Source organism: Nelumbo lutea, chromosome 5 (genome assembly GCF_056320005.1).
Source record: "Nelumbo lutea isolate HS-2025 chromosome 5, American lotus-T2T, whole genome shotgun sequence".
Classification (NCBI taxonomy): domain Eukaryota; kingdom Viridiplantae; phylum Streptophyta; class Magnoliopsida; order Proteales; family Nelumbonaceae; genus Nelumbo; species Nelumbo lutea.
The window spans coordinates 61,802,590-61,830,528 of NC_142688.1; the positions used below are offsets into that span (position 1 = coordinate 61,802,590).

The 27,939-nt window shown below is 41.3% G+C and overlaps 1 protein-coding gene across 1 annotated transcript; it reads left to right on the forward strand.

Annotated features, from left to right (window-relative positions):
* The first annotated feature begins 422 nt into the window (after positions 1-422).
* On the forward strand, positions 423-27,418 carry LOC148852690 (signal peptidase complex subunit 2-like). The gene is made up of 5 exons (XM_088943244.1): positions 423-757; positions 866-1,017; positions 1,131-1,212; positions 26,824-26,966; positions 27,099-27,418. The coding sequence occupies exons 1-5, from the start codon at positions 638-640 to the stop codon at positions 27,196-27,198; spliced, it is 597 nt and encodes a 198-aa protein (XP_088799370.1). The 5' UTR covers positions 423-637; the 3' UTR covers positions 27,199-27,418.
* Positions 27,419-27,939: the final 521 nt, after the last annotated feature.

Sequence of the window (27,939 nt, forward strand, 5' to 3'; positions counted from 1 at the left end):
AGAATGTTTTATACAATTTAAAATTTTATAAACTTATAGGACAGGCTAAGGTTAGGGCTTGTTCGTTTCATCTTAACTCATATTTTTTAAGAGAAATCTTTTAACTTTAAGAGAAAAATGGTTGTTTATTTCCTTTTGTCTCTAATTTCTTTAAGTGTAATGATACAATTTTTTTATTTTCCACTGATACCCAAAAAGATAAAACAAAAACTCTCATATATATGATCAAAATGAATATTTGATAATTTTTAAAATTTAGAATAATAATATCTAATCCACAATTAAAGAAAAGAAAATTTCACCAATACCCATTTATCTTTTAACATAATTATTGCACTTTGAGACAATAGACTTCAAGCAAACAAACATGCTTTTAAAAATGAATGTTTTTTTATTTTTTTATTTTTTGTTTGAAAGAAGAGGAAAAAACAATCTAACCCACCTTGGGGCCTCTCGTTTTTATACTTCTTCCCACAAGATTTACAAGAATAATTATTGGCCGTGTGCCTGTGTCCGGAAGCAGACCTAACCAAGTGAAGTGACAGCCTACGAGTAGTCAAAATCTCCTCTCTGTTTACCAAAAATAAAGTCTCGTCTCTGTCTCTGCCATTCTCAGACAAGAGCGGAATAACCCGAAATGCAGGAAAAGAAGGGAGACATGGTGCACAGCGGTAACCCTTCTCCCCAAAACCCTAAAAAGGCTAATCTGATGGATCCTCATTCTATCAAACATCTTCTCGACGAATCTGTCACGGAGGTAACAGCTCCCAAATCATTTTTTCTCTTTCTGAGTGGATCCATTCTTCCCCTCCTTTCTAGTAGATTTATAGCGCATCTGATTGTTTAATAGCGTTTCGTCTCCTAGCTCGTTACCGGTCGCGGATATGTGGAAGACGTGAGGATGAGCAATATCAGATTGTTCATGGGAATCATCATCATTGTCATTGCTCTCGTTGCTCAGTTCTATCCGAAGAAATTCCCTCAAAACAGAGACTTTCTCATTGGATGCATCATATTATATCCTTTCTTTTCTTACCTAGTTTATTAATGCGTCTCTGCTATAGGAAATAATTTAGTGGTTCCGTGGAAGTACACCTTCAAAAAGTTCGTTCCTTCTTTGACTCTGGCAAGTATATTGTCTTCAATGGATTGTTGCAGTTAATCATCTACACGAAGGAAAAGAATGCGGTCCTTTTTACTTATCCACTCCCTGTAAGATTTCCTAATTCAAAAGAATTGTTGTTTTATATCTCTTCTCTTTTACACTAGCAGATTTCTTTCTATTATTTATATGTCAAGATCTTTTAATTATCGAAACATTTTTTTATCATTTTAATTTAGTGGTTGATTCCTCTAGATGTACTGCATATATTTTTCATACAAATACGTAAATTGCAACTTTTGCTTTGTGTTTTTTCATTTCCTGATAAGTTTTTTTTTTTGCCTTATGCTATTCTATTGGTTCTAATAATTTCTGGAGACGGCTGATGCTCATAGGATATGAATTGGCAATCTAGATGAGGTATATAGTAGGTTTAGCCAACATGATTAGGTTTGTCAAAGACTTAACTATTTTTTGGGGTGATAAATTGTCAAGTGATTCTACAACCAGCTTTATATAGGATGGTGATGTGAGAAGCTTCCTAAACCCTCACTTCTGATCATGGCAGTGGAACGTAGCTAAGGGCAGGAATTTTGAACTGACTTCAACTCGAATTGGATCTTGATAGAAGATATTTATCAACCATTCAACTATTGAAGATGAGTTTGACAGGAGATTGGAACTCACATGTCAAGGTCATATCTCTAGGTCTTATATTTTCAATAAGGAAATTTAACAGGGGGAGAACAAAGGTTGAAAATATATTTATCTACTCCTATGACCTCTTTTAGCTGAGAGTGTGTATGTGTGTATGTTGGGGGGAAGGCTCATCATTTGTTTCTGATTATTCTCTTGATGTAGGATAGGAAGGTCCAATCAAGAATATGAATTGCAGTTTTAGATGTTTAGGTTTGTTATCTAAGATATGCAACTTGATCCATAAAGATTTTTGGGTCAAATTCAATAATCTATCAGTTTCTCCCTTAACTGATAAAATTTATGTAATTCAAAGAAGCAGGTGTAGGGATGGAAAGTTGCTATGGTAATTGGTATGCAGGCTTAGGATGGTGAGAAGTATGGAAAGTTTCAAGGTGTTCTCAGCAGCTTGAACACAAAAGAACAAAGATTCTCCATGAGAGGAAATTCAAAAATTCCAGAAATTAACATTCTAGGTGGAGAATTTGAATCGATACTTGGCAGGATGAATATGGAAATTAATGTTAGACATCTGGGAGAGTGTTAGCTGGCAAGGCTGTGTGGACGCCAAATTTGAGTATGGATGGCAATTTCCACCCAACCTGGTGCATCAGGGCAGCTTTTTTTTGTTTGAATAATGGATTTTGGGGTGGGGACGGGGGTTTTGGGGTTTCAAAACCTGTATGTGTATGGGTTTTGGCTAAACATGACCCTCCCCAATCTGTACATTAAATTTACTAAAGTACCCTTAGTGCTTATATTGGTCTTCCAACACCTGTTGCCATCTACCTCCTATGTAATGACATGTTTTGTCTTCAATTAAGTAGAAAGCCTTATGTGCTGATTTCGGCCAAGCTTCTTGTGAAAGGAAGAGTAGAAAGTTGGGGATTTCAGCAAGAGATAGAGGAAAAGGAAGAAAAGAGAAGAAGGTCGACTAGGATAAATGATCATAACCCTAGCCGCCAACCCCTCATTCTATTTATAATTAACTTAAGTATGAGATACTACAAAGATGCCCTTAGTAGGGCGGCAACTCAAACTAAGTTGGGAGTAGATGTCATACATCCCCAACTTGCGTAGATCATGCTCCAGCTTATTCTTTGCAACGCCTTTTGTGAGGACATCAGCAAGTTGCAAATCAGAAGAAATGTATGGAAGACAAACTTCTCCAGAAGTTACCCTTTCTCTGATAAAATGTCTATCTACTTCAATGTGCTTAGTTCGGTCACGTTGGACTGGATTATGAGCAATATTAATTGCTGCCTGGTTATCGCATTATAGCATCATAGGTTTTTCTGCCTGAACATCGATTTCTTCTAACAGAGAACGGATCCAGAGAAGTTCTGAAACTCCATGTGCCATGGCCCTATATTCGGCTTCTGCACTTGATCTTGCCACAACTGTTTGTTTTTTACTCTTCCATGATACTAGGTTACCCCCAACTAGGGTGCACACTCCTGAAGTTGATCTTCTGTCGTCGAGGCATCCTATCCATTCCGCATCTGTATAGGTCTCTAGCTTGAGCTGTCCATGATCAGTAAACAATATCCCTCTGCCTGGATGTCCCTTCAAATAAGCAAGGATCCTGTCAATTGCCTTCGAGTGCTGGTCTCGTGGAGCATGCATACTCACTACACTTACTGCATAGGAGATGTCTGGTCTTGTCATACACAAGTATAATAGCCGACCCACAAGTCTTTGGTATCTCCCAAGGTCCTTCACTGGTTCACCTTCTGATGCACTGGTTCTATGGTTCTGATCAATGGGGGTGCTAGCTGCCTTTGTTCTAAGCTTCCCTGTCTCTTGGAGAAGGTCCAAGACATACTTCCTTTGAGAGATAGAAATTCCATGTTTCGATCTTGCAACTTCAATGCCTAAGAAGTATCTCAGTTCTCCAAGGTCCTTAATCTCAAATTTCTCATGCAGGTTCCTCTTAAGACTATCAATCTCACTTAGATCATTCCCAGTGACAACAATATCATCCACATAAACAATTAGGATTGACACCAAGGATCCCCTGCGCTTCACAAACAAGGTGTGCTCAGATTGAGTTTGAGTGTAGCCAAAAACAATCAGGGCCTTTTTGAATCTGTCGAACCATGCTCTGGGGGATTGTTTCAAGCCATATAGTGACTTCTTCAGTTTGCATACCTTTCCCTCTTTAGCATTATCATAAAAACCAGCTGGAAGATCCATATACATCTCTTCTTGCAGATCCCCATTTAGGAAAGCATTCTTCACATCCAGTTGAAACAAGGGCCAAGAGTATGAGGCAGCAAGAGAAAGGAGTATCCGAACAGAGGTCATCTTTGCAACTGGTGCAAAAGTCTCTAGATAATCAATGCCATAGGTCTGTGTGTACCTTTTTGCAACAAGTCTTGCCTTGTACCTCTATATGCTTCCATTTGCCTTATACTTTACTGTGTAAACCCATCTGCATCCAACTGTCTCCTTGCCTTCTGGTAGGTCCACAATCTCCCATGTTTGATTCTTAATCAAAGCCTCCATCTCTTTTTGCATAGCTGACTTCCACTCAGGTTTGGAGAGAGCCTCACTAACACCCTTGGGTATAGACACAAAATCAAGAGAAGAGAGAAAAGCACGGTAAGAAGGAGAAAGTCCACTGTAGGATAAGTATTGTGATATGCAATGAGTAGTGCACTTTCTCTTCCCTTTTCTAAGAGCAATAGGGAGATCAAGGTTATCTGTAACAGTGTTAGTGGGACCAATGGGAACTGAAGTAGTAGAGAGATCAAGAGGAATACCTGGATCTGTATCAGTTGAATCTGGAGTCTCCAAGGGATCGACAAGAAGTGGTGTAAGTTCTGCTGTAGTGGAATCAACCTCCTTATGAAGTCTCTGCCGTGAGTAATATTGTGAGACAGAACGCAAAGGGGGTGGCAAGGTAGGTGACATCGGATGGTTGTCAAACACAGTAGTAGACACAAGAACTGGAACTGGGAGAGGGATAGACTGCTGACTTACTTCCCCAAAACACTCCCCCTGAGAAGGATTCTTTGAGAAGAAGTATGTAGATTCGAAAAAGGTGATGTCCATAGTAACAAATCGGTTCGCAGAGACTGGATCATAGCAGCGGTACCCTTTTTGATTCTCTGCATATCCAAGGAAGACACATTTCTTTGCCTTGGGGTCAAGCTTTGAACGGTAAGGACCAAGAATATGCGCAAAGCAGACACACCCAAACACCCTTAGAGGAATATGAAACATCTCCTCTTGAGGAAAAAGAAGGCTGAATGGAGTGCTGAATCCAAGTATACGAGAAGGCATTCTGTTAATCAGATATACTGCCGTGAGAACAACATCACCCCAAAAACGAACCGGAACTGTCGCTGTGATCATCATGCTTCTTGCCGTCTCAACAATGTGTCTGTTCTTTCTCTCTGCAACACCATTCTGTTGTGGATTGTAGGAGTAGCTACTCTGATGGACAACACCATACTCCAACAGATATGAGGCAAGATGTCTATCAAAATATTCCCTAGCATTGTCAGATCTGAACATCTTGATTCTAGTTCCAAACTGTGTTAATACCATCTGATGGAATTGCCTCACCAAGGATGGTACCTCATCACGTGATTTCATCAAGTAAATCTAGGAATATCGAGAGAAATCATCCACAAACAGGGGAAAATAGTGATAGCTGCCCATAGAGGGAACATGATAAGGGCCCCACACATCTGAATGAATAACATAAAAAAGGAGAAGAACATCTTTTATTACTCGGTTTAAAAGAGTGTCTACAATGCTTTACAAGTTCACAACCTTCACACTTCAACCTTGACAGACTCAGAGACTCAACAGTTTTGGAAACAAAGAACTTAAAGAAGAAAAAGACAAATGACCCAGACGATTATGCCAAAGTATAATATGATCCACAAGTTTTGACTCATTGTCCTTGTAAACATGATGACTTTGGTGAATTGGAAGAGTATCCAGGAGGTAGATTCCATTCACTTCACGACCATTTTCAATCATCCTCTTTGAATCCAGCTCCTGCAAAATACAATGTCCAGGAGAAAAATTACTGAGCAGTTCAGATTCTTAGTCAAACTACTAACAAATAACAAGTTGGTGCTCAATCTAGGAACATGGAGGACAGAGGGTAAACAAATGGAATCATTGATCTTGACAGATCCCTTCCCAGCAATAGGAACATGGGATCCATCAGATGTGGAGACCCTATCTCTGCCAGATCTGAGCTGGTAAGAGGAGAAAATGGTGGAGCAATGGGTCATGTGCTCTGAGGCTCCAGAGTCTATAATCAAAGGAGATCTCTCCTTACCTGAAGTAGAAACACAGTTTGCAGTGACATGTGGACTACCTATGTGGGCAAGGGAGGTAGAGTGAGTTCCACCTGTGCTACCTGTACCTTGTTGTCCGGTTGCGACTGAATTGGAACTAGCTGTATCCCTCTGATTTAGAAGTAACCCAAACCTCTCAAGCTCGGCCCTTACTGCAGCAGCTGCAACAGACTCCAAGGCAGTTGTAGTAGGGGGGGGCGGAGTGTCACCAGTAACTGCTATATGTGCATTTCCTTTCTTATTCTTCAATCTGGTTGGCACAAGGTGTGGGTGAAGCTTCCAACTAGTATCTCTTGTATGCTTCGGTTTCTTACAGTAGTCACAGACTAAATCCTTTTTGTCTTCCTTCTTGTTCTCATTGCCATTCTGTTTAGGTTTCACAGCACTTACCATAGCAGACTGATCAGACATGAGATTCTTAATCATTACATCCCTCCTGCACGTCTCTCCTGACACAAATGCATATGCTTGGGAGAAAGTGACATTGTCCCTGGAAAGAAGATGCTGTCGTGCAATGTCATACTCAAGGTTAAGGCCAGCAAGGAATTCGAACACCCTATACTTCTCTAAGTGTCTTTGATAGATAGATGCATCCTTGGTGGTTTCCCAAGCAAAGGTCTCTAGATGGTCAATTTTCTGCCACAGGGTCTTAAGGACTGAAAAATAAGCTGCAACAGATCTATCTCCCTACCTAGTAGCAATAATTTGATTTCTCAGTTGATAAGCCCTAGCAACATTCTCCTTCTGTGAATAGGTCTCTACAACCCCATCCCATATCTCCTTAGCAGTGTTTGCCCATAAAAAGTTTTTACTTATATGTGGCAAAATAGAATTACACAACCATGTCATTACCATATAATTTTCTTGCACCCACCGGGAGTTGCCAGTTTCGGGTTTTACCTCTTCACCAGTAATATACCCCAATTTTCCACGAGCCCCAATGGCCATCTTTGCAGATTGCGACAATTCCAAGTAATTTGTACCATCCAACCTAACTGTAGTAATGGTTCCGGCTCCGAAGGGGTCTCCAGCACCTCCTCTCACTGGTTCCATTTCATTCCCGGGCTTATATTCAACTCTGTGTCCCTCCACGTGTCTCAAAGAGGTACAAAAAGCAGCTAAAAAATGCAATGAGAACAAACAGAATACCTTCTGGAACCAACGACACTCCTTTAGTGTCCTGGACTTTCTTCCCACAAAAGATTCCTTTTCGGTGGAATGGGGAGAAGAGAGAGAAGAAGCAACCATCCTCTCTAGAGGCCTCCAAACCACATGGAACTTGAATCGCCCCTTACAAAAAACCCAGAGGAACCCTAAAAAAATAGGGCACCACTACCTAGGTCAAAATTGAAGAGTCCAACAAAATCAGGACTCTTCCCCTTTCTCCAGTTTTTCCTGATTCTGATGAGAAACCCTAGACTAGCTATAGGGCATACAGATCCATCAAGAAAATCCAAAAACTGGGCTTACCTGAAAGCTTCGATTAGCCTCTTAAATCTCCATGCAGTCTGCCGATCTAGGGCTGCAGGAACGAATCTCTTCAAGAACCTTCAACCTGCTCTGATACCAAGTAGAAATCCTTGTGTGCTGATTTCGGCCAAGCTTCTTGTGAAAGGAAGAGTAGAAAGTTGGGGATTTCAGCAAGAGACAGATGTAAGGGAAGAAAAGAGAAGAAGGTCGACTAGGATAGATGATCATAACCCTACCGCCAACCCATCATTCAATTTATAATTAACTTAAGTATGAGATATTACAAAGATGCCCTTAGTAGGGCGGCAACTCAAACTAAGTAATTATAAAAACTAATGGGCCCAAGGCCCAACAACATCTTAATTTAAAGAAAATAAACTAAACACAAGTCGGCCCACTCAACAAATTATTTGAAATTTTGATGTTTGTTGATGTTACTTTGGTTGTTTGTTGCTTATATATAACATGAATTATTTCAATTATTGGAAATTTTAATGTTTGTTCATGTTATTTTGGTTGTTGTTAGAGTCGATAGTCAGGGGTATTTGAGTCATTTCATGGTAAGTGTCCCATACATAAAGAGGGGCACTATGGTCATTGTACTTTAAATTAGAAGTCTATATATATTGTTCTGGTCGGTTGGGGAGTGAGACTTTTCTCTTTTGAGAACAGCCAAACAATCTCTTCATCTTCTCCTCTCTTCTTATCCTTCTTCTTTCTCTCTTCTTCCTCTCTATTTTCCCTTTTATTTTAGGAAGTAAATCAGGTCTGATCGAATATCTAACAGTTGTTTATTGCTTTTATATAGCAGGAAATAATCTTGGTGAAAAATAGGAAGTAACAAGGAATTAGATGCTGGTTTTGGACCTAATCCACCCTACCCTCAAATGCAGGGCGGGTTTTGCATTTTCATGTGTGGGAAGGGTTTGGATTTTCCTGAAAATCCGACCTGCTGCCAGTATGGTTGGGTGGCTTGGGGAGGTGGGGAGGCTTTGGAATTTGCAAAACCCTCCTTGAATCCACCCCTTTTTATCCCTACATTTGAGAAGGAACACCAATATAGGGAGCTATTCACAGTAACCTTGCTTCTTGAAAAGCTTAACAGATGTTCTTTTTTTGAGAGAAATTAAGTGGAATTCATTAGAAAAACAAAGAGGTAGAAAAACATTGGTCAGAAAAACAAAGAAGTAAACGAGAAGATGTACAAAGGGGCAAGGTGAACCCCAAGAGATTACACAAGAAGCAATCTATCATTACACAACACATCTAAAAGAGCACCAAACTTTGCTAAACCATCTGCTACTAACTTTAGATCTCTCAAAATCCAGAGCAAGTTGACACTTAAGGGATCCAAGAAGTCTCTAGCCTCTGAAAGGAAATGACTTAGTATCTATGGGTCACCTTCTTTATCACCTAACCATTTTATGGTATTTGCAGATTCACCTACAATGGTTAGGTTCTGACTTCCCAAGTTTCTAGCTATTTGAATACCTGCGAGGGTAGCCATCACTTCAGCCTTGGTAGAGTCGGCATTTTCAATTGGTCCACTATAGGCTCAGCAAATAAAATCCTTGTTGTCTCTTAAAACTCCTTTGATGCCAGCTATTGGACACTGAGCTGCCCAATCTGCATCTTTATATCCCTCTATTTCAAGACCTTCTCTTGATTTTTATAATAATCCATGACCTAGAGCCCTTTTCAAATACTATACAATCCTCGGAACTGCATCCTAAAGAGGAACTCAGGGCTTTTGCATAAATTGGTTGACCACACTCACTACAAAGGAAATGCCAGGCTAGGTAATAATAGTCAAATAATTCAACTCACTACTAACCTCTTGAAACTTCGAGGATCATCAAATTCATCACTAGCATCAATGCTTAGTTTGATGGTAGGCTCAATGGGTGTTTCAGCTGGGTTAGTACCCAACAATCTTGTCTCTTCTAACAAGCCTAGTACATACTTCATTTGGCACAAATTGATGTCATGCTTCGCTCTTGCAACTTCTATTCCCATAAAGTATTTTAGTTTGCCAAGGTCTTATGTTTGAAATTGATCATTACAGAAAAGCCTTCAATTTATTAATCCCCAACTTATCACTACCTATAATAACAATGTCATCTACATAAACCACTAACAGAACCTTTCCAGTTTCAAATCATAACTGAATACCGAATGATCAACCTGACATTGCTTCATACTAAAATCATTAACTACTTCACTAAATCTACCAAACTAGGCACATGGAGATTGTTTCAGTCCCAAATTGCCTTCTTAACTCTACACACCTTACCATCCTCCCCCTGAGCAACAAACTTTGGTGGTTGCTCCATATACACTTTTTCACTAAGGTCGCCATGTAGGAAGGCATTCTTAATGTCAAGCTGAAATAAGGGCTAGTCATACATAGCTACTATGGATATCAACACACAAAAGCCAATTATGGAAACAAGAGAGAACTTTTCTATATAATCCACTCCATACAATTGAGAGTACCCCTCGGCAACCAACCTAGACTTCATGCGCTCTATGCTTCCATCTGGTAAGTATTTGATGGTATGCACCCATTTACAACCTATAACATGTTTGCTAGGAGGGAGAGTGGTGAGGCCCCACATGTGATTATGATCAAGTGTTGGGAGTTCTCCTTCCATTGCTTGGCACCACTCTAGGGAGGTGATAGCTTCCTAGACATTCTTAGGAATAGAAACAATAGACAAAAGGGAGACAAATTGAAGATGGGAAGCAAAAAGATGAGAGACAGAAACATAGTTAGAAATAGGATGAAAAGTACAACCATCGTTGTCAAGGCGACAAGGCGCCCTTGGAGGCTTGCCTCGCCTAATCGCCAAGCAGTTTCCTATAGCATGTTATAAAAAACATTTATATTCTTAATTTTTTGAGGTTATAATTATAAAATAGTCATTTTTAAACTAAAATATTCATTTTGTGTGTGTATACACCAATTTCTTTTTATTATTTTCTTATTTATTAGGGTTTAATCAACACAAACATTGCTAAATACCCTTAGCTCCAATCAGAATGATGTACAATATGACATTTAATGTAAATGGATAAAGTACATATTTGATTTGTATTATTATGGTGTGTTTTTGTGTAATACCCTTAAATTGGACACGTATGAGACTCGTGTTAGTTTAGAATCTTCACAGCCGTTGGATAGATCTGGGAAGATTTATCCTGCCAAGGCTGACACTTATGTGCCACCAAGTTGGTTGGGGTGGCTTGTCTCAGCTGCTAGGGTGAGACCTAAGGTACATGCAGTGTGGGTTTTCTTGAAGCTCTGAACCGGATCAGAATTCCAGTATTGCCCTGGACCTTGGAGATAGATGGACAAAACTAGAATGTTACACCTGACCCCTAGACTCGATTATGATATTGCACTAGGTGTTGGATTGGGCTGTCTTTGATATGCTAATCAGTGAGATCCTTAGAGGGGGTCAAAACCTGGTATGTTGGGACAGTCCGAGAATTCATCTGAGTGGGTGATCATAGTGACAGTATCAACCCCTTTGTCGGACAAAGTGAATGATCAGGGATGCACTCTCTCTGATGGAAACCAAAGCTGTCGGGAGTCGATTTCAATCGTTGAAATTTGTTTTGCAAAATATATTTATATAGAGATATACATATACATATATATATATATGTATATATTATAGTTTCAAAATGCTTGCAAAATGTTTTGATTCCCGGGATCCATGTGAGTAGAGAGTGTAGCACTGTACCTTACAACTGAGGGAGAGATCCTCTCTTGTCAGGCAGTGTTTGATCATTATGGGTTGAGAGATTAAGTGTAAGACCATTGAGGGTAATACCTGATGGGCTAATCTTGCATCTGCCCACAATCATTGGGTTTTTATAAGGTGGTTTGCTCCAAAGACCATTTAGTGTAAATGTTGGGCCCATTAAGAGCCCATGGTGATGGACTTGGGGGTTCACTGTCTCCTATAGTGAATTCGGTCAGGCCTTGTGTTAGAGGTTGGGCTGAATCCATGTGGCTGATGTGTAAATCAATGTTTGGGTCCCACGTCATACAAGGATATCCAACTCGGCAACAGTTTGAAGGATAAGTGAGCACATGGACTTAATGGGCCTAAATCCCAATTCGAACTGGCTTAATTAGATTTAATTAAAGAGGGGTGGTTCTGGAATTTAGATCAGCAGATAAAATAAGGGGTTGTCCCTATCCACTCAGAGAGTCTAGATCCAAATAAAGATTTGGATAAGGAAACTCCTAATTAGATTAGGAGGGCTGATCTTTATCTACAGTTGAGATAAGGAAACTCCTAATCAGATCCATATACAAAATTTGGATTAGGAAACTCTTAATAAGATTGGGAGATGCTCTCTTTAAGGCTATAAATAGAGGAGCAGGGTGAACCTCCAGTTCATCCCTTCAGTTTTACTGATACAAGAGAGAAGATAGCATACAGTTGGACTGATGCCATCTTCTGCTCTTGCCTTCTCCTGCTATTGCCGCCATTACCAGTTCGATCTCCACCTGTAGGAGCGATCAAGAAAGGGTTCTTGATATCACATTTTGGCAGAAAAGGTGATTTGAAGTCGTGCTCACTCGCCCTCCATCAGATTCTTGGTGAAGAATCAGGTTCTTGCTGAAGAGCCATCCTGTTGATTCTACTCCACCCTACGCTGTGTCATCTTCAGTGGGAGCAGTCTTTGGTATTCGCTTTGGGCGTGAACACCTTCGTTGGGGGTTACTACTACTCCGTATCAGGTATATCCCTGTCCTACATTTTGGTTTCAGATATGGTTTGGTTTAGGTTCAAGATTGATCTTTGAAAATGCAATTTTTTAAAATAGGGAATGTTATTCCCACATGGGTGAGAGAAATTTTTGAAATTTCGCCCAACCTACTTGCAGGGTTCGGCCATCCATATGATGGATCTCTCATCCCTTCAATAATTATAAAATAGACATTTTTAAACTAAAATATTCATTTTGTGTGTTTATACACCAATTTCTTTTTTATTAATTTCTTATTTGTTAGGGTTTAATCAACACAAACATTGCTAAATGCTGTATTGAGCCTTCAAAGGCTTCAAAACCTGAACTAAGAAGTAAAGAAGAACATAAAATATTGTCCAATCAACACATTTTCTTCTTTTGCTCTACTAATTTTATGTGTTTATATACTAATTTCCTCTTCTTCCACCTTTTCTTTTCTTGTTTTCCTATAACAAAAATAGGGGTTCAGCCCCTATATTTTTTTAGTTTTTTTTTCTTTCTTCTTTTTCTTCTCGTGAATATGTTGGAATATGTTGATTTTCTTTACTTTAACATGAAATGCATACTTTTCTTATGATAATTATGGATATTTATTAAGGAAATATGGTTATGGAACCTAGGGAACTACCCTAGGATATATGTTTTTACTTGAAAAAATCCATCGCCTAGGCGACTAGGTGACAAGGTGCCCCCCTGTCGCCTAGCCTTGACTTGGCACCTTGAAAACTATGAGTACAACTACATTTACCTTTACGCAAAGCAATGGGAAGATCAAGGTCAGGCTGAGAGGGCACCAAAGGGTTAGAAACGATTGTCGGATTTGTTGACAGAGAAGAGACTAGAGGAGGAGCCGGTATCGGTCGATGCGTATACATGTGCCTGAATGGTGGTCACTCAGTAGGAACCTACAAAGGAGGTGAAGACTTGGAAGCACCATGAATAAGAGGAATGGGGCCATCAATAGGAACTGGAAGTGGGAGCACAAGGGGATGAAGAAGAAATATTACTACTTGTAAAGAATAGGACAAACTCAAAACAGGTGACATCAGGGCACACAAAGGAATACTGAGAAGAAGGATTATAACACTTGTAGCCCTTCTGTGTTCGAGAGTAGCCAAGAAAGGTACACTTTGTAGAGTATGCATTTGACTTGTCCACAGATTATGAACAAAGCATACACACCTAAAAACCTTGGGAATAAGATGAAAGGAAGACAATGTAGGAAACAAAACTGAGAAGGGAGATTGACCTTCAAGGATAAACAATGGCATCCGGTTAATAAGGAAACAAGCTGTAAGAACAACATCACTCTAAAAAGGGATCGAGCAATCTCAAGTATATGACAGTTCTTGCATTCAGCCACCCCATTTTGTTGATGTGTATAAGTGCAAGAGGTTTGATGAATGATCTCGTGTTATTCTAAGTATTCTTGAAACAGTGTGTAGAAATATTCTTTCCCATTATCAGAACGAAGAATCTTAGTGTGAACACCAAATTGAGTGTGGATTTCAGCATATAATTTTTGAAAAATGGAGAACAATTCACTCTTTTCTTTCATAAGATAAAGCCATGTCATCGTTGAATAATCAACAACAAAAATTACAAAGTACTTATAACCATTGTACGACACAACTCTGTTTCGACCTCAAATATCAGAATGGACCAAAGAAAAAGGACTGAAACTACAAATATTGACTCTAGGACTGAAGGGAACCCGATGATGTTTCCCATACTAACACGACGCACATTCCAATGAAGAAAAACGACACAATGACGGAACTAGTAACTGAAGACTCTTGAGAGATGAATAACCAAGTTTGCAATGCCATTGGAGAGGTGTAAGAGAGGATTGAAGAGCTACTGTCGAACCACCCCCATCAAGATAATACAATCCACCGGCTTCATGCCCTCTACCAATTTTCATCCCTGTCTTAAGATCTTGAAAAGCACAAGAGCTAGGAAAGAAAGTTATAGGTTTGGTCAATTTTCTAACAAACATAAGGCTGAAAGGGAGGAAAACAAACCTGGAGTCTCAGCCATATGATCGGAAGCTCTAGAATAGATAATCCAGAGTGAAGGTTTGAAAGCCAGACAAGCCATACCTAACTGGGCAAGAGTAGCCATATTCTGTTGGGAATACTCATCATCTCCTTCCTAGAGGCACTAGTAGATGTAGAAGGTGCTTGGTTAGTCTGTTGGGTATCAATTGCTTCACCACTTCCTACTGCTCTATGATTAGCCCATGTAGATCATAGCAAAAGTTAATGGTGTGTCCTTCCATGCCACAATGTGTACACTTCCTAGGCCCATAACTATGACCTTTACTATGACCTCCCCCTGAGTCTCGATCTCCACTACATCCACCACCACATTGCAACATAGGTCTATCACAACCTCCTCCTCTATTTACACGGCCTCCCCTTCTCATCACTACAAGGGTTGATCTATTTGAAAGACTAAAACTATGGAACTCTTTGAAGACCCAATAGTAATCCTACGAAGTTGTGCAAACACCTCCTCAAGAGAGGGAAGAGCAGAGCCTCCTAGAATATGAGGTCTAACTAGTTCATACTTAGCCTTAAAACCCACTAAAATTCTGGTCACATCCAGTTGTTCCCTTTGTTGTTGCTGAATTTTAACATATGATGTCAAAGGATGATAAATATTGAGCTCTTTCTGAAGGTTCCTCATATTAGTATAATATTCTTCAAGTGTTTGATTTCTTTGTTATAAATTAAAATAATCTTGATAGAGCTGATACACTCTGTAGTATTGTATTTTCCAGAACAAAGCTTCTTGGCATTGATTCCACCACTTGTCCCTCTCATCCCTCTGACATCTTTCCCTTTTCTTTTCTTTTCCATGTTCAATTAAATATAAGGTTTTATCTCCTATAATAAGTTGATCTTCTTCTGGGTTTAGCATTTTTGGAAGTGAATTAAGATTATTCTTGATGTTTTCATTGAGTATTGATTGAAGCATAAAGTCTCATAAGTAACTCTTTCACTGTTATCAAAATCCATGTATGCTGAATTCCCCATCTCAAAATGTCAAATATTAATAAAGTGGCGATGGGAAGGAAATAAAAAAGTAAAAAAAAAAGTACAATAAAATATAATAGTAAAAAGGGGCAAATAGAATAACGACTAAAAATAAAGTAAAATAATCACGCATTTGTCAAATTACTGAATGTAAAGAAAGAGCGTTGGCTTGGCATGGAAACTTGTTGTTTCACTTGTTTGTGTGATTTATAGTGTTTGTGCTTGTTAGTATCCCATTTTGGCCCCACCTATTGGACTCAAGAGAGGGGTGCCTAACCCCTTCCATCTCTCATCCAACTCTTATTTGGACTGGTTAGCCGGTGCCTTGGGCTCTAGAGTCACTAATAAAGCAAAAACGCTTTCCGATTTAAATCTCAGAGGTCCCATAACCTCCACTTCATTTATTTGATGGGTGGGCAACTCCATTCCCAGCCCAAGTGAGCCATTTTTCTGACGCTCACAACAGACAATTCCTTTTTCATTGCTGGGCGCCACCTTGTGTGTCTTGGGTTAGGATCACAGGTAAGCTTAGTTTTCTTGAGGAAAATAGGCTAAGAGACTTTGGTTAGTGAGTTCTCAGAATTCTCGTATGTCTCGCGGCTTGCCTCTTCCCCTTTTTATAGAGGGGATCTCGATGCGATTAAGAGTATAGAGTCCAAAAGACAACTTTTCCTATCAGGGAAGGGGATCTTTGCTCTCATGTCAGCCACCGAGTGAACTCCACTAGGGTTTCACCATGTGTTCAACGAGATCCTCCAGGAATCTGACTTTCCCTTTCCCTGAGGATTCTCACATAGCATGTGTTGGCTACATCCGACCACGTGTCGGCTTGTCAGGGTCTTTGTCTTTGGTTAGCTTTGTGTTTGAGTGTTTCATTAATCATCCTCGAGATGCCTCGTCACAACTTGTTTTTGCCGTGAGAAGCGTAAGTTGACCGTGCACAGGTATCACTGGTTTTGAGCTTCGTTTACCATTCATCATAGGCATGTGTCACTATTCTAGCCTTATTGTGAGTTTTGAATGATGCTTTATGCTCATCGTAGGGTGCAGATGGTGTTCTGTGTTTGTCATAGTCCTACGATGTTGTCTTATGCCCAATGCAGGTCCCAGATGGCACTTGATGCTCATCGCAAATCTTGGATGCCATTTTATGCTCATCGCAGATGTGTGGTACTTATGTCACCTTGATAAAGTGTCATTGTGCTATTACAGAGGTGTCTCGATTACTCTAGTACCTCAGACATTGTTTATTGTCTTTGTTTAGTTTGATTACTTTGTTCCTTCAACTGTTTATTGTCTTATGTCACCTTGATAAAGTGTCATTGTGCTATTACAGAGGTGTCTCGATTACTCTAGTACCTCAGACATTGTTTATTGTCTTTGTTTAGTTTGATTACTTTGTTCCTTCAACTGGGATTTCCTGCGCTAGTTCCCTGTAGATGCTGGTGAGTTTAGAAGGAATGGACTCCGTGTATTGTAGATGGTGGGCTGAAACAGTCCCGACCAGGGGAAGTGCTAACAAAGTAGCAACGTTTTCCACCATTATCTCGAACTCACTGGAAGCACCCACAAAAGTATGGGTCTGACAGCACCAATGAGACAAAAGTGGCTCCATAGAATCCACACCATCGTGCCCTAGAAGATGCATAAAACAATCGACCAGTATGAGAAGTCTGGCACTATGCAAAATCCTCCAGTGCATCGGGATTTCCATACAATGCCAGGACGTGAAACTACAAGAACCCTTAACGACTTTAGTCTTTGATTCTGGACATTTGTATGTCACACTCCACTTTTTCTGACCATAAAAACATAGAGCTCATTACCCTTCAAATCGTCATACGTTTTGTCCCTACCTAAAGAAACTGGCACAGGAGGCTAGAAACCCTTACCAAGATCTGTTTTCTTTGTTGTTTCATACTCGCTAAGTAGCTCTACTGTATGTACTTCCCAAACGAAGTCTACAAACGAGCAAACTTCCCGAATGAATTTCTTCTGCTTTCAAGGAGCCATTTAACTTAAAAAGAAGGCAAACCCTAAAGAAAAGAGAAACTAAGTAGAAGAATACGAAATGAACTGGAAGAATAGAACTGTTCGACTACCCACAACAAGAAAGCTTAGGAGGGAAAACTTCCCCCGCATGTGCTTTTAAACATGATGACACGTGCCAAAGGCTGAGGCTGCACCGTGCGGTGGTTGAAGTGACCGTCCACGCATTCCTTTGACCCTAGCCAATCGTATTAACTATTTAATAATAAAAATACACTATTACCCTTAAAAAGGGTGAGACTTTATTAAGGGCAACTTACATAATGCTATCACAGCCCTACAAAATCCTTTAGGTGTTATAGTGGCTTTACGGACGACCTGACATGCATGTGGCTCCATACACACCAATCAATCATGATACAAACAGTCCAATACCAGTAGACTTCATAGGGGGGCTGCACACTTCAGTTCCCCTATCTCGCATGTTTCTTGATAGAACACCTTCTATCAAGACATGGAGGGGGGGCTTTAAACTTAACAAGCCACAAACGTAATGTTTCTTGACAGAAGGCCTTCCATCAAGAAACAAGGGGACTAAAATAGAGGAAACACTAAACTACAACTCATGAAACACCCTTCCAATCCCATTTACACCTTCAAGACTCTAGACACGACCTAAACAATCCAAAAAATGTTGTGAGCCAATACAACACCACCAACAAAGAGAAACCCAATTTTAATAAATAGCCCCAGCCACACACTTCGTTCCAATAAGGTACAAAATCACCTGATTCTTTTCCTTTTGTGACACCCATCAAGCCGCAATCTGCGATGGATCAATCAGCTTCTCTGTTTCCAAAACCACCTAATCACGAATATATACTACTAGACGAGCAAAGTGAATCACAAAGAATGCTTATTGACAAGAATTCTCTTATTAATAAGCAAGGGGGCTAATTGTAAGTACATGTAGCTTGTCATCACCAGAACGACAATGGAACCCTAAATAAGGACTGCATAGGGAAATCCTAGCCAGAGGGAATAGAGCAATCATACTAAGCAAGACAATGAACAATGTTTGAGCTACTAGAGTAACCGAGACACCTCTGTAAAAGCACAATGACACTTTATCAAGGTGATGTAAGACTCACACACCTGTGATGAGCATAAAATGCCATCCAAGACTTGCGATGAGGATAAAGTGTCATCCGGGACGTGCGATGGGCATAACATGACATCGCAGGTCTGTGACAAACACAGAACACCATCTACACCCTGCGATGAGCATAAAGCGTCATTCAAAACTCGCAATAAGCCTAAAATAGTGACACGCCTGTGATGAATGGTAGACGAAGCTCAAAACTGGCGATACCTGTGCACGGTTGACTTACACTTCTCACGGTCACAACAAGCTATGACGAGGCGCCTCGATGATTAATGAGACACTCAAACACGTCAGCCAACCAAAGGCAAAGACCTTGACACGTGGCTGGATGTAACCAACACGTGCTATGTGAGAATCCTTAGGGAAAGGGAAAGTCTATTTCCTAGAGGATCTCGCTATACATGTGGTGAAACCCTAGTGGAGTTCATTCGGTGGCTGACGTGAGAGCAAAGATCTCCTTCCCTAATAGGAAAAGTTCTCTTTTGGACTCTTCTCTTTATAGCATCGAGATCCCTTCTATAAAAAGGGGAAGCGACAAGCTGCGGAACATACAAGAATTCTGAGCACTCACTAATTGAAGTCTCTTAGCCTATTTCCCTTAAGAAAGCTAAGCTTACCTGCGATCCTAACCCAAGACCGATCCCATCTTCATCCTTCAAGGAGATCATTCTCTATCGCCTTCCCACCACACCTACATTAGCATAATACTCCTCTAGGCTTTGATTTTCCTGCTTTAGGTTAAAGTGCTCCTAATAAAGTTGGTATACTCTAGTGGTGTTATCTTGGCCATAATAAAGTTTCTTAGCATGGTCCCAAATCTCCTTGGCTGTTTCTAAGAACATAAGATTCACACTAATTTGAGGCTCCATGCTATTCCACAACTAAGTCAAAATCTGTGCATCCTCTTGTTCCCACTCACTATGCCCCTAAGAGTCAGATGAGGGTTTCTCCTCTTTCACATGTTTCACATTCTTCTTAGTTCTTAGAAGCACTTCCACTGACTTAGTCCATGGAACATAATTCTCACCATTTAATTTGATAGAGGTCATTTATACATTTAGGTAATCAAGAGAAATCATAACACCAGGCGGGCGCCTAGGCGATGCTTAGGCGACAAGGCACCCTTTGAGGCTCACCCCACCTAATTTCCAAACAGTTTTTTACTATGTATTATAAAATACTTTTTTATTCTTTATTTTTTGACATTATAATTATAAAATAGGCACTATTAAACTAAAATATTCATTTTGTGTGTTTATATATTAATTTCTTTTTATTATTTTCTTATTTGTTAGGGTTTAATCAATATAAACATTTCTAAATGCTGTATTGAACCCCCCAAAGACTTTAAAACCTGAATATAAACATTACTACTAGTTTTCTTTTCTTTTTTTCCTATAACAAAAATAAGGGTTCAGCCCCTATATTTTTTGAATTTTCTTTTCCTTCTTTTTCTTCTCATGAATATGTTGATTTTCTTTACTTCAACATGAACTCTATACTTTTCTTATGAAAATTATATTCTTAAGGAAATATGGTTATGGTACCTAGGGAACTACCCTAGGATCTATGTTTTCTACATAAAAAAATCCATTGCCTAGGTGACAAGGTGCCCCCTTGTCGCCTAGCCTTGCCTTGGCGCCATGAAAACTATGCTGCTGTCACACACACATTTAGACATAAATATGAAGGAAAAACAGTCCCTACACATACCTACCACTCAGCATTTGCACATAGTTGAAATCCAGTCCAAAAGAGGGAGAAACACCATGCTATCAGCCAACTATAGAATTCTGTTAACACCTGTCCATGAACCAGCCCTCTTGAGTCATTGAGTAGAGGGTTTCTAGCAAACCACCAAGACCAACGCTACCACAACAACTAGAGGCATAGTTACCTCCTAGAAGGAAAAACAACCAGTCCATTGTGGCCTCTTATCGATCCTCCAATTGGTTGATGAGATGTTTCAAAATCTCAGGTCTGATATGGCGATCCAAGGAGAAAAGAAAGGAAGGAAGAAAAGTGTTTTCTAGTGCTCTAATACCATGTTTATGATTCGATTAAAACTAGTTCTGTCCTAGGTCTGAAGTAAGAAAGAAAGAGAGAAGAAGAAGAGAAAGAAGAAAGGAGAGAAAGAAAGGGTTCGGCTAAAGAGAAAAGTTTCACTCTCTTAGCCGACCCACCTTTTATTTATAGTTTGTGCATTAGACTACAAAATACAACTGTCCCTCATTAGGTATGCAACACACAACTTAAACAAAGACAAAATAGACAACTCACCTTTAATTAAACGACAAATGACTAAACTACCCATATACTGCTGATTCTAACAGCATACAATTCCTCATGTAGTCTGTTGAGTGTTGTGGAAAAATAGGAGGATCTTTGAAGGGAAGAGAAGTGAAAATGAAGATGTGGTTCAGTGGGCAGTTGCAACTCTTCATTATTGGTTGTCATCCAGAGAACCGTTTAATAAAATTCCACATCGTTGGTATTTTGATCACAATATCCTTTTTGGATGTAAGTATGTTTATGTTGATTGAAGGATCTGAGGGGTTTTTTGGTTGTTTGGGTAGCCTGATTTTTTGGCTTGCTCAGAATGATGTATAGTGTTATGGACGCATTCCTCAAGAAGAAGTATCATCGCTGCCGCCAGCAGCAGGGACCTGACCGCCGCCAGCAGCAGCAGATTCAATGTTCTCATCCTACCCAGTTCGACAGCAGTAGTCTTATCCATATTAGATTAGACTATCTTGTTCTTATCTTATTTTATTAGTTGATTAGATTATCTTATCTTATTAGATTAGGATTAAGAGAGACTTATCTTATCCTATCAGTTTTACCTTATCAAGATAGAGCAGGAGGTCTCCCTATTCAGCAAGGAGTCTCCCTAGGATTAGGACTCTTGTAATCTCCTATTTAAGGAGACACCATTATTGAATGAAGATATCGAATATTCAGTCAAGAAGTGAGTTAGGAGAGCTGGTGATCTCTTGAACAAATCACCAAGGTGCCAAGATAGGTTCATCAAGAGCAGGAAGGAACAAGGGAAAACATGAGGTTTTCCCCGTGGACCGACCCGTGACGAGATCCTATTTGCGGGCCCTCAACAATTTGGTATCAGAGCAAGGCGTCATGGGAGATCTGGAGTAGCTGCCATCCAGGGTCCATGACCTCGAGCACCAACTCGTGGAAACCAGTTTAGAAGTACGTGAGATCAAAGACAAAGTCAGGGAGCTACGATGTCTGATGGAGTTATTCCTTTCTACCAAGGAAAGGAACACTGAAGGGGGGACCGCCACTAGCGGCCGCCAACCAGATCTGCCAGAGTCTTTCGGCGAACAACAGTTCGTTAGCTAGGGGGCCGCTGTCATCCCCAAGTACAACAGGTTAGAATTCCCGTCGTACAACGACAACGGAGACCCCTTGGGCTGGCTGTACCGGTGCGAGCAGTTTTTTCGAAATCAATGGACATACGACCGGGATAAGGTAAGCCTAGCTGCCTTTCACTTAACAGAGGAAGCACAACTTTGGTTCTATCGGTTAGAACAGGAAGAACCCGAGCTCAGTTGGCCCCAGTTCAAGTCCTACTGCCTTCTTAGGTTCGGACCCTCACTGACAAGCAACCCCCTAGGCGAGCTGATTAACCTTAAACAGACCGGCACGGTGGCAGAATACCAACGCTAGTTCCAAACCCTCATCGCGAGGGCATCCTCAGTGCGACCGGACCAACAGGTGGACATGTTCACGACAGGGTTAGCAGAACCCCTGCGGGTGGACGTAGATATGCAGAATCCCCCAAACCTGGTTACAGCCATGAACTTAGCCCGCACGTTCGAGCGCAAGCTGCAACTCAGCCGCGAGACCTACAATATGGGACGTCCGCCGAACTCATGGGCACCCCCGAAATCAGCGACAGTGACCCCTCTTCTGCAACTAACTGGGAACTGAGATCTCACAACCAACACCTCTAGATCGACGACAAGTGCAAGAAGCAACATGGTAGCTCCACCCATTAAGCGTTTGACCAGGGTAGAAATGGCAGAACGCCGAGTGAGGGGCCAATGTTTCAACTGCGACGACCTCTACTCGGCAGGACATAGGTGCAAGAGGCTTTTCTGCTTCCTAGTAGATGAGCAAGAGGAGGATGAAGAAGAACCCGTCGATCACCGGAATAAAAATTTCTCAGACCATGCAGTTACAGGCACAGATAGTAGGTAATCCGGTCCACATACTCGTTGATTCAGGGAGCACACACAACTTGATAAGTGAACATGCCGCCCTTCAGTTAAAACTACCAATGGAACTCCGGCCACGACTACAGGTAGCCGTCGCAAACGGTGAAAGAGTTCACAGTCCGGGAATCTATAAGGACGTCCAGATACAGGTCAACTCTGAACTATTCTCTGCTGATTTATTCGTACTCTCCTTGGATAGGTTTGATATTGTTCTTGGGGTCAAATGGTTGATTAACCTAGGTCCAATTTTATGGGACTTCAGCGCACTCACAATGACATTCCACTTAAATGGGAAGCAAGTTTCTTGGCACGGTTGCAGGGTTAAGGAGAGGACACCACAAGTCCATGCACTTCAGACAGAACCGACAGCCATGGGTAGACTCCTCGCCGAGTTTTCAGACGTATTCCAGGAATCCAAGGGACTCCCTCCTCCCCGAGCATGTGACCATCGAGTCCCTTTGGTGGTGGGCTCAGAACCAGTCGTTGTCTGGCCTTATCGCTACCCTCACCTATAGAAGGACGAAATAGAAAAACAATGTGCAGAGATGCTGAAACAAGGGATCATACGCAAGAGCCACTTCCCCTTCGCCAGTTCTATTGGTGGCGAAAAAGGATGGAACTTGGAGGTTCTGTGTTGACTACAGAGAGCTCAATGGCCGGATGATCAAGGATAAGTTCCCTATTCCCGTTGTGGACGAACTGTTGGACAAGCTGCATGGTGCTCAGTACTTCTCCAAGTTGGACCTTAGGTCCGGGTATTTCCAGGTTCGCATGGCTCCCAGTGACGTGAAGAAGACTACCTTTCGAACCCACCATGGTCACTTTGAATTTTTAGTCATGCCATTCAGTCTCACCAACGCCCCATCCACATTCCAGTCATTGATGAATGAGGTATTTCAGCCCCATCTGCGCAAATTTGTTTTAGTATTCTTTGATGACATCCTCGTTTATAGCAAATCATGGGTAGAGCATGTGCACCATCTGCGGACTGTTTTTGAGCTTCTGCGCCAACACAAACTCTTCCTAAAACGGTCCAAGTGCTCCTTCGGGGAGCGGCAATTTTTTTATCCAGGCCACGTCATCCACGGGCAAGGTGTGACAGTTGACAGTTCCAAAATTCAGGTTATCAAGGAATGGCCCAAGCCTCAATCAGCCAAGGCCTTACGTGGGTTCCTAGGATTAACAGGTTACTATCGCAAAATTGTACAGAATTATGGACTGTTGGCTGCCCTGTTAACCAACCTGTTAAAGAAAAATTCCTTTCGGTGGGACGACGCAGCCGATGTAGCTTTTCTGACACTAAGAGACACCCTGTCTTCCACCCCAGTCCTGCAATTACCAAATTTCGCTCTCGAATTTACAGTCGAGTGCGATGCCTCTGGAATGAGTATCGGGGCCGTGCTACAGCAGCAAGGGCACCCGATTGCCTTCTTCTGCCGCAGGTTGGCTGACTGACATCTGAAACTTCCAGCCTATGAGTGCAAACTAATCGGCTTAGCTAGAGCCGTCCAGCACTGGAGGCCGTACTTGTGGGGGCGATCGTTCATCGTCAAAACCGATCATTACAGCCTCAAATACCTGTTGGAGCAACGTCTCACCACTTCCCCTCAGCAACATTGGGTTAGCAAACTGCTTGGAATTGATTTCAGGGTGGAATACAAGGCGGGAACCTCAAATCGCGCAGCTGATGCCTTGTCTAGGCGCGATGAAGACACAATGTCTCTGTGTGGAATTTCCCAACCCCGGATCTCTCTGTTAGATGACATCAAGAAGGCAACACCGCAGTCTCCGGAATGGTCGCTCCTAGTCCAGAAGATCCAGTCCGGCGTTGCCGACTCCAATTGGTCCCTTCAGGACGGGTTGGTACTGTATAAAGGTCGGGTACATCTTCCGCCAGACTCCCCGTTGATTCCCACCATCATCGCCAGCATCCATAACTCCACCCATGAGGGCGTTTAGAAAACGCTGCACCACGTCTGGGCTGATTTCCATTGGCAAGGTATGAAGACTTCTATTCAGGATTTTGTCCAAAATTGCTCCACGTGCCAACAACATAAATGGGAAAACCTACACCCGGTAGGCCTCCTTCAGTCCCTTTCGATCCCGACACAGATCTGGGCCAACATCTCCATGGATTTCATCGAGGGGCTACCCAAGGTAGGTGGCAAATCAGTCCTCTTTGTGGTGGTAGATCGCTTCTCTAAATATGCCCACTTCATTCCTCTATCACATCCATACAGTGCCATTTCACTTGCCCTTGCCTTCTTTACGCATGTTTTTTCGCTTACATGGGTTACTAGAATCCATTGTCAGCGATAGGGACCTGGTTTTCACTAGTGCCTTCTGGAAGGAGTTATTTTTGCTAAATGCGACGCCCTCCTAGCCGACGTAAACCTTCGCTTACAGCAGGCCCAGCTCCGCATGAAGCTCACCTATGACAAGCACCATCGGGAATTGTGGTTCGAACCAGGACAATTTGTTTGGTTAAAACTCCAGCCCTACCGGCAACGCTCCTTGCGCCACAGGGCTGCCCTGAAACTGGCCCCTAAGTTCTATGGCCCCTTCAAGGTTCTGTGGCGGATTGGCAGTGTGGCATACCAGCTGGAATTACCGGAGAACAGCCGGATTCATGATGTTTTCCACGTCTCCTTGCTGAAACCATTTACGGGTGTTCCTCCGGACGAAGTTCCCTCCTTGCCACCCTTGAAAGAAGGCAAACTTGTTCCCCAGCCTAGGGCTCTCATCCGCTCTCTTATCAGTCGAGGTATTCTTGAAGTTTTGGTGGAATGGGACAGCTTACCATCGGTCAAAGCCACCTGGATTCCCTTGGCAGAGTTCCAAGCCACGTATCCAGAGTTCGAGCTTGAGGACAAGCTCTTAGTCCAGGAGGGGAGTCATGTTATGGACGCATTCCTCGGGAAGAAGTATCATCGCCGCCGACAGCAGTAGGGACCTGACCGCCGCCAGCAGCAACAGTGATTCAATGTTCTCATCCTACCCAGTTCAGCAGCAGCAGTCTTGTCCAGATTAGATTAGACTATCTTACTTGTTCTTATCTTATCTTATTAGTTGATTAGATTATCTTATCTTATCAGATTGGATTAAGAGAGACTTATCTTATCCTATCAGTCTTACCTTATCAAGATAGAGCAGGAGGTCTCCCTATTCAGCAAGGAGTCTCCCTAGGATTAGGACTCTTGTAATCTCCTATTTTAGGAGACACCATTATTGAATGAAGATATCGAATATTCAGTCAAGAAGTGAGTTAGGAGAGTTGGTGATCTCTTGAACAAATCACCAAGGCGCCAAGATAGGTTGAAGGAACAAGGGAAAACATGAGGTTTTCCCATGGACCGACCCGTGACGAGATCCTATTCGCGGGCCCTCAACATATAGTTACTTGCTGTACATGATGCACATGTTATGCATACTAGAATCTGAGTTTCACAGTGAAGATATAATACATTACAATACTCTACCTCTTTTTTTTTTTTAAAAGAAAAGAAAAAGGTTGTGATCTTTATTTACTCTTCAGACTCATGATTCATTGAAATTGATTGATTTATATCACCCTTGCTTGTGGGTGAGTAAGAACATTTCGGTTATCTAAATTCGTAACTGGCATACTTGCATATGTGCACACGGTTCACTTCATGTTGCGCACAAAAAAGTGCTGCTTAGCAAGGTTAAGTTTACCTTAGAACCGTTTAATGACTTTGGCATTACCTGTAAAACATAATGATGGATGCTAATCATACTCTTTTGGTGGAATCAGAGATGCACTTTTTGCTATTTCTTTTATAAGTGTACATGACAAAAAAGCATTATTGTCTTTTTTTACACGAGGGTCGTTTGGTAATTACACTGAACATGGACACATGTAACTGCAATTGTGTGAAAGTACCTCTAGTTCTACAGTTCTACTTGAGAGTTTTGGATTAGCATATCTCAACATACAATTATCAGCTTACAGTTGAAAAGTTAAAGAAAGTCGGATGACTATAATTTTGCTTGTATTTCCTTTATACAGGGATCCTTCAACAGCACTGGGCTTGTAGTCTCATCTACAATGCCAAGATTTTCTGACATGTACACATTGACAATAGCCAGCGCAGATCCAAAATCAATTTCTGCAAATAAACCAGTTCAGTTTACGAAGAGCGTTACACAATGGTCACCTTCTCTCTCTCTCTCTCTCTCTCTCTCTCTCTCTCTCTCTCTCCACTTTATCATCTCCATTAGTCGTGTATCTCCATCTTTATTTCTGAACCGAAATTTGTGGGGTGAATGTGCACAATGCCGCAGGTTTACCAAAGATGGAATTCTTGTTGAAGGTCTTTTTTGTAAAGATGTTGATGCGCTGATCAACCAATATACTGGAGAGTCTGGGAAGAAGAACAAATGAATTGATGCTGACCTCTCAATAGGGCAAGGAGAGGATATAGAAGCACTGCTATTCAGAGATTCCTAGGTTGTTTTGCTTATGAGAATATATCGTGTCACTTAGGTTTGAATTGATCAACCAAAATTTACCGACTTAAGGAAACGGGTTCCATGATATTGAACTACTCATTTTCACCAGAAAAAGAAAATTAAATAACCAAGCCTCTCCTTGTCTCGTTTAATTGCTCATTTGGGAGGGCTCAAGTTCGGCGGCTTCTGGCGTTCTGAGGTGGTTTCTACATGGACAACCTATGTATATGTTTGGAAGCTGCTTTGAATGGGTTATCAGAAGTGCTTTAGAACACGGGCGGGTTTGGGTTGCGATTTTGTTAAAATTTCAATAGGCCCAGTCTGAAAACGTGGGTTGAATCTGTAAGCTTAGGTAGCGCATTTGCACCCCAGATTTTGATCCATTGTATTGGGTTTAATTCTGGTATATAACTATATACAGCATAAACTACTATTTATTTATTTCTGACAAAGGCACATTCACAACGAAAGGACGGGACCATATGCTGCTAATAATGTAAAATGACAATCAATATATGAAATTATGCCATTCTTTCCGGTGTAAGGTTTTTATTAGGGGTGAGCAAATGGGTAGGTTTTACTCGGAACTGAATCAAATCGACTTTAAACTAGTTCCATTCTTTCCGGTGTAAGGTTTTTATTAGGGGTGAGCAAATGGGTAGGTTTTACTCGG

Bases quoted from the DNA above. Each gene is read 5' to 3' on its own strand.
- LOC148852690 (XM_088943244.1), top strand. From the start codon at position 638: ATGCAGGAAAAGAAGGGAGACATGGTGCACAGCGGTAACCCTTCTCCC. The intron at 758-865 runs GTAACAGCTCCC...TTCGTCTCCTAG, and splicing joins TCGACGAATCTGTCACGGAG to CTCGTTACCGGTCGCGGATA. The intron at 1,018-1,130 runs ATATCCTTTCTT...TGACTCTGGCAA, and splicing joins CTCATTGGATGCATCATATT to GTATATTGTCTTCAATGGAT.